Below are 8,138 nucleotides of genomic sequence, written 5' to 3' on the forward strand. Positions count from 1 at the left end.
CCACCCCTCTACTCCCCCCACCCCCCCGCAAAGGTGCTGGAAATTTAATTTCCTGCTCAGCTGTGTTTTTAGTGGATTACCATCCAAAATTACAGTTTCATTCTTTACATCAGCATGAAATTTAATAACACAAGTAAGCCCAAGTTTCACATCAAGTTTCACATTCAGTTGCAGGCATCCCGTTTAAAATTATTTCCAATTTAAAGTTGGTATCCAAGCTGCTTTATAGATAAGGCGACTGACTGAAGATATAACTTGTTCCCCTTAAATCAGACATGGAAACCAACTCCTCCTTTTTTTCTAGCTGGACACAGCTAATGGTTTTTACTTTTCATACGGGGTATCGAGATGTGAATGCAAGGCTTTAGGCACAAGTCCTTTTATATCTGGACTTAAAGCCATCACAAGGAAGCTTAGTAACAGAGAGTTCCAGTTCCTGCTGCAGACTTCTTGTAATTTACCTATATGCCCTCAGCATTTTTTCAGTTTATAGCAGGCAGACAGTTTAAGAGTGACAAACTTGGGTAGCAAAAGTGTTTCCTCCTAAGCAATGCAAGTTCCATTATTCAATTTCAGTAGGAAGCCACCCTGCAAGGCCACAAAGGCAGATCCAGGCATAACACATGCAGAAAATTTTCAGTCCAAGTTCAGACGTTTTTCCTAGCAAGATTGTTGTCTCTTGTCAATCAACAGAACTCCTCTAGCTGACACATGACAATCAGCATAAGCAAAGCATGGGGGACAAGGCTAAACTTAAGTACTTTCAAAAGGATGCAGCTGATGTTGGTGTTACCTTGTCAGTGGCTAGCTCTTCAGTTGGAGATGGAAACAAAGACCTAACAAAATTCAAGGCATAAAACAACTGAAATAAAATTCTTCCCAATATTGGAGGTAGATTTTATCCAGTGTAATATATAATAGCCACTCCCGTAAGTGCAGAGCTCTAGGAATTAAACAATTCCGATCAACTTTGACCTATGTGCTCTTAGAATAATTACGGCAAGCTTTTTGCATATCCTTCAAGAAAGTAGGCACACCACTCTGTAAAGAGAAAAGTGAAAAGTCATTCTTGCATAACATAATCAAGAAAAACTATAAGAAAGATGAGAATTCCCACTATATAGATCAAGGCCTTCAAACAAATACAGGACAATTCTAAGATCTTGTACAAAGCAGCAGACCATTCCTTTAATCCTTCATGAACAGACTGCATTATTAAAGTTTGATTGTGTTCAGGCTATTCACGTATGCTCTGGAACGTGGATTTGTTGTTTTTGTTGCACAAATTTACTTGCCTGGTTGATTAACCAAAGGAATTTGATAGGAATAAAAAAAAAAATAAGACAACTGCCATGAAAGCAGACAATAACAAGACTCTAAAAATGGGACTGCATAAGAGCTAGAAAGGTCAATACATCTGTTTCAGGAAAAAAAAAAATTCTACCCAACATGCAGAAGACAGATATGGATGCAGTGAATACATTGTTTGAAACAGATTAGCCAAAGACAATTGTGCTGTCAACCTTTACTTACCTTGGCAGCCCAATTGACCAGCCATGATGGAATCATGCCACCAGGATTATCAAAATAGTACATATAGACTAGAGATGAGAGAGAAGTTACCAGAAAGTTATCCATACATAGTCCGAGTATTAGCTCTAACACCATATGACAGAAGCTGTTGGTGTGCATGACTGAATCACCAAGTACAATAGTTCTGCTCTAAATTCTTCACAAAAAAGTCAACTTGTACTGAAGTAGGATGTGAAGTAAGTATAGCCATTCTCTGGGAAGCTGAGAGTGCTTAATTAATATTAATTTAGACTATTGCAAACCATTTTTGGCAGCTTGTTTTATAAAATAAGGTTGTCTTTAAAGGACTAATCTCAGACAGGAGACAATCTCTAGGCAAACCCCTTAATCTATAAATCTGCCAGACATGATACTTATATCATTGCTGATAGCATCAGACTCTACCCAACGGAACTGGCTGGCAGGAAAAGAAGTGTGGGCTTGGGGGCGCAGAACGAAGTGGTCAGTAGTCTATTCTTAACTACCCAGCCCAACTGTTAAATAAAAGATTCTTAACAGTAGCACACTGCACTGGATGTGTCCAAAAGTTTCACTCATTTTAAAGTATTCCTAATGCTCAGTACATCCACTTTATAGTAACTGTTTTTAGCTTAAAATCTCCAGTCTCCCTCTTCGTGCATTTCGCTAATACATACATTCTTTGGCTACATGACTTGTGATCACGTTTTCTTGACCTCTTACCTTTAGATCCAGTCTTGCCATCACTTTCAATTGCCAGACTTTGTTTATAGCTTTTAACTCTGATAATACCAGGCTTTTCAGGGCACTGAGGAACAGACACACTTTGAGCTAACGCAACCCAGATCTTCCGCCCATCAACATCCATCTCTCGACATTCACGAATATAGACATACTGTATTCCAAGTTGAGGAAGCATGTCAAAACAGTGTCAGTTTGACATATGAGGAATTCACAAGTGAATTCCACTACAAATACCAGCCCCTTCAAGTTATTTCTTATGCTTTTACAGGATTCAATCCTGCAGAATAATAATTCAGCTATGTGAGCTTTAGTTGTGTGTGGGAAGAGGTACCCACGCTCTCCTTTATGCTATACATATTAATGTAACATGAGGACTGCAAGATCTTAGATCAAGCACAGCAGAGCAGTAGAATCAGTACATTGTTGGGATCCCTGGATGACCTGGTGACAAAAACTGCAAGAGGAACAAAAAGCTTGAAAGGATACATCTCTGTTTGAGAGAGGAAAAGGGTACTTCACTTCCCAGTAGATTACTTTTTCATCATCATATGTTTTCTCATACAGTTCTACAGTTGAAAAAGGAAGATTGTTAGATATTTTTAATTTCTACTGCAACAGAACCATACATGGCATCAAGAACTGCTCAGATTTCTGACATGAGCACATGTTATATGCAACACTTATGTCAAAATTGATACGTATGTAAAATTGTAGCAGAAGACATTAAAAAAAGTTCTGTGCAGGGTTGTTCAGGAACCAAATACACAAAAATAGGTGGCCGTTTTTCTGCTGCTATTGAATTCGTTGATGGGAAAAAAACCAAAACAAACAAAAAAACCCCCACCAACCCTCCCAAAAAACCCCAAAACACAAAACCAGAACAATTCTGGGGGGAGGCACAGTAAAATTCCTTTTCAGAGAGTTAGCTCATTCAAAGCCCTTCCATCTGAAAGCTTTTTCCTCGCCTATGCATATTCTGTATAATTCTGAGCCACAAGTACAGTATGCTTTTTCACAAGCATGTCATTATCCTTGTAAATGATTCTGAGTTAACATGGAACTAGGACAAGTACTGCTTTCTAATACCTGAAGAGGTCTTACATGAGGGATTAATGAAGTTTGGAAAAGCTATTAGCAATTTCACAGCAGTATATACAGGCAACAGTGAATAAGAAGCTTGAGCAGTTTATGAGCCTTCATTATACCACCTTCACTCTGCCTGGAAACTCAATCAGAAGGCAGCTGAATAGGGAAAAAAAAAGTGTCTAAGAATAGTCCCTAAAACATGGCAGTGACTTGGATAGTAGTGTGGCATGAAGGAGAAAAATTCATTCAAATCAAACTACGTAACTGAGTTTGAAAAACTGCCTACTGTATGACTTCTTCCCTTGAGGCAGTAACTGCCATTATCAGGGTAATGGACCTGACAAGCCATGGGGCTGAGCCAGGGTAAGTTCCTGTCTGCTCAGGGACTGGTCATTACATGGGTGCAGTTAAAAAGGGTGTGATCCAGAGAGGTGTTCACATTAACAGTCAGAGTGGTCCTTTCCTCCTTTAGAGCAGACTTCTGCCTAGAGGTGCTATATATTCTTCAGAGATAATGAACACAGTCTGCCACATCACTTGCAGTGGTTTTGAAAATAAGGCTAGAACCGACTGCTAATCTCATTGCTAAGGCAAGAAGAGGGCCACAGATGGTAGATTCCTTCCGTATGTAACATGTTCCAAACTAGGCTTCTGTTAGTAGGCCCTGCAAGTCAGCTGTCACCCACGAAAACAGCTTTTCCTCTTCTCCGGCTTGGAGCAGTATTGGATGCACAATACTCCCAGCGTTGTAATAAGCTACAGCATTATGCTATCCACCAGAGGTCACTGGAGCATTGGTTTATTAGCTTTACTTTCATTTCTAATGGCAGAGCTTTCCTTTTTCAAAGGGATTAACACGCTATTTTGAAGACCTCGATGCAATTTTTAGCTACTAACTCATCTACCTTTGTATCTTTGCAAATACAGAAAAAACACACAATATTTAAGTCATGTCCCACCTGTACCCACTTTAGTCTCTCAATACTAGTGGACAGCTTCTGATCAAAGCAGAATACAGTGCATTTTAATCAATAACCAGATTTCACTTAGCATTACTACAATAGATCACAAATCCATTTTATTCATAATAGGCACAGCTGCATTTGCTGCTTTAGCAGTCAATTATTACTGTTAAATTGTTGGGAACTATGACCTCAATCAGGATGGTGTTGCAATCAGGAGTAGCAAGTTTCAATATTGCTCAGGCCCAACCACGTTGCATCACGCCACAGAAGCATGTGGTACCTCAGTCACTACTCTACAGTTTAGTCGCAGCTTCCCTGCTCAGACCAGGCCTCAAGATGTCCACGTCTTATAGATATCCAGGCGGCTGCTTTGGAAATAGCCAGGGTACTAACAGCAATGCAACAACAGCAGCAGACTGATACCAAAATTTCTGAGGCCTCAGGCAAACCCTTGGCAAGAACAGACCAAGGCATGACCCTCTGAAGTACTCACAGGAATCCTATCCGTATCTGCCTCCACTCAGGCCTTCCTAAAGAGTTTTGCTGAACAGAACTAGAGGATAGAGATTAGCTCCTCTTATACTTAGTGCAGGAGCAGTTACATTTTCAACTAAAAAGACAGCTACTTCTACTCTGGTCAAGTTTTTATTTCAATGCCAGCCAGCAGTTCAGCAGAGAACTCTTCTTTGGGCTGCCATTAATCGCATAGCTGTAAGAGCAACAAGGAATACAAACAGTAAAACAAACAACAAGAAGGCTCTGAATGGAAGTTTTCTGGTTTTTCTCCCTAAATGTGAAAGGAGAAAAACCAAGCTTATATACTTTACATTGAAAATGTTGGCTAGCACTATTTCATCATATGTACAGTTCTAAAGAATGGGTGGGCTTGTGTCAATTTTTAAGCTAAAAGGAAAGAATTAACATTATGTTTATGCCCTTCACGAGTTAACTTCTCTGAAATGCTGGACTTGAAGTACCAGCACAAGTATAAATTCACAGATGAACATATCACGGTCAGCAAGGATATAAACGCCAGCTCTGCAACGTTATCTAGTTTTTAGTTTAAGGGTGTAGCTTCCCCCAACTGCTTCCTTTCTTTTCTCTAAGAAGGCATTACAAAAAAAAAAGTGTTTGTTTAAGAAGGATTCAGTTCTCCTAAATGCACTTAAATCAAAGACTACTGAAATAACTTAAGATAACATAGTATTTGTACATCCAGTATGATAATGTTTCATTAATGGCAAAGTCGCCTTTGCTACAAGAAAGCTATTGACCATTTTGACAAATAACACTTACTAATGAAGACATGGCTTCTTAAGCTTGATCAAGTACTGACAGGAGTCAAACATGTGGTTCTCTGTACCAATACAGCCAAAGCTATTACCAGCAATCGTTCACCATAGAGCTGTCCTAGACTTAACAAGCACAACGTTTAACAATTCTTTGGTTTTTAACACTGTTCTTTGATCAGCAAAACACTTTGACCACGTTTCAGTTTTATTGGCTGGAACTGATTTTAAGCATAGTCTTAAAAGGGAAGGGCTCCTCATCTTTAAAATAAATGGATTACTGGACGCCTACATCAGCTGAATCCTTGCCTTGTCACTGCTGACTTAAGATGTTTTAACATCATACGGATATCCAGGTTCAACTCCCTTTTTCAAAGACAACATTAAATAAAACAAACAAATTAGTTATTCCTTTCTCTGTAAAAGTCCAAAGTCACCAACTATTCTCTCGATACACCCATTTCTGTTTGTAAAAGGTGCCAAGAACAACCAATGCTTTCAGGAAAAGACATTCCATCACGCATCAAACTGGTGCAAGCCACTGCACTGCTCCGCTGCAATATGCAAAGATGCACAAAAGGTACCATCTCCATTTCTCCCCAAAATATCTACTAAAATTTAACGTAGGAATTACAACAACTAGAAGCTGCAAGATGCTCCAGCATAACAAGTGATGCCAATTATGTGCTTTAACCAAAGAAAAGAATTCATTCCGGAAGGAAGCTATACGGTTACTAGAGGTTAGCTGTTCCATGTCAGTGTTTACTTGTATATTTGCAGAGTGCAACGTTATCCCAAAAGATACTTAAGTCTGGCTGAAAGTCTTTGCGTGCAGCAACTTTAAAATACCTTTGAACAAAATTTTATTGGGAAGAGTCAATGTGGACATGAAGCTTGCTTTTAAACTGCCTAGACGAGCTTACCTTTAACATACTGATCCCATTGCTTTCTGAAATCTAAATCCATATAGACATCTGCACACAGTTGTGGGGGACAGTCAGCAAGACCACCGAAGATTTTATACTCATAAAGTCCTGATTGCTGTGGAAACAGAATGGGGAGAGGAAAAGTCACACAGGAAAGGGAAGTACTCTGCAGCAGGGAGAACAGCTGAAGGAAGTTAGGTGGGGCACATACTACAAATTTGCTCAAGAGCTGTGAAAGCAAGTGTTCAAAAAAACAATGCAAGATTCAGTCTTTAACCTCTCGACTTTTTGATCTATACATGAAAGTTCAAATCCAGACAGGCTGACCTGCCCAGCACAATGGTTGTTCCTTCCCTTACACCAGTACCCTTTTACTTCATAAGTAGTTCCAAAGGGAGCATGTTTCTTCACATACACATGCCCCTTTTCATCTCCAGTGGTCAGCGTGGACTAAATCCTGCCCACACTGAAGCTTACCAGAAGTATTAAATTGTTGTGGCAAGGTCTCCAGACCCTATATAATGTGTTTAAGAATCTCAGCCATTTCCAGAAGGTTACCAAGTACTGCACGATCTGGAATAAGCTTTCCAGCAAGACAGGTGTGCTTATACTTCAGGCTGTGATAGAAGAATGCTTTATAATGTTCATGCTTATATGCAATGCACTATTATATCTGCCTTGAATATTTATCATCTATTTTCTTTCTGAAAGCTGTCTGCACTGAAGGGGTGGGGTGCAGGATATCACCTATGTTAATGCTTTTAATGTTTCTCTTAACATATGGAAACTCCATCTGTGCCTATAGAGCAATGTTTGTTCTATTGTTAGTACCAGTTCAGGACTAAATTAAAACAATGAGAGTATTTTGAATATACAGTGTAGGAGTAAAATTCAAGCATTCCCAAGGAAAGGGAGGGAAGGATTATACAACATTCTATTACTGAATGGTTGATTTTTCTTTTTCACCTCCCCTTCACAAATCAGCCCTAGAAGATGAAGATTTGATGTACCAGAAGATAAGAATGGCACCAAGAAGCTTATGCTACTCATCTTCACCGTGGCTTCACTGAGGCACCAATCCCTAGCTTCAAACCTGAACTGTTCAGCACCTGTGCAGCCCCATGCGCTCATGTCATCTTTGTAAAAGCCATCAACATTTTTATTTTCCCAAGAAGAACTATTTTTTAAAATATCACATCTGAAATGGAGCCGAGACCCAACAGCATATGCCAAAGCACTACATTGGTAATTCAAAAATAGTTGTTTTAGCTTAAACACTATTTCATTCCAGGTCACTAGTCAGAAATGCTATGTGGATTATCTTGCACATATGTATATTTACATCAGGTGTCACATAAGGCAGAAGAACAGCAACCCACAACTCTCCTCGCTTGTCTAGTAATTCAGAAAAAAAGTCTTACTTCCTCATGTCATTGGGCTGCTCTTCCACTGAAGAATAGAAGTCTTCATATTCTTTTCCTGGACTTTGATTATGACTGCATCTTGAGAGGTAACAAACCAAGCTCACTCAAAACTAATTCTGCAGTTAACATTGTCGTGGTTTAACCCCAGCCAGC

At 39.4% G+C, this 8,138-nt stretch overlaps 1 protein-coding gene across 1 annotated transcript; it reads right to left on the bottom strand.

The window, feature by feature from the left end:
• Window positions 1-888: 888 nt before the first annotated feature.
• On the bottom strand, window positions 889-6,727 carry PCTP (phosphatidylcholine transfer protein; the record flags this gene model as incomplete). Its single annotated transcript, XM_009582382.1, has 5 exons — window positions 889-1,041; window positions 1,534-1,601; window positions 2,275-2,446; window positions 2,782-2,861; window positions 6,559-6,727. Coding segments are annotated over 5 exons (555 nt in total), but the record flags the coding sequence as incomplete, so codon positions are not given.
• Between the last annotated feature and the right edge of the window lie 1,411 nt (window positions 6,728-8,138).

The sequence above is a fragment of the Fulmarus glacialis genome, unplaced genomic scaffold (assembly GCF_000690835.1).
Source record: "Fulmarus glacialis isolate BGI_N327 unplaced genomic scaffold, ASM69083v1 scaffold12077, whole genome shotgun sequence".
NCBI classification, from domain to species: Eukaryota; Metazoa; Chordata; class Aves; order Procellariiformes; family Procellariidae; genus Fulmarus; species Fulmarus glacialis.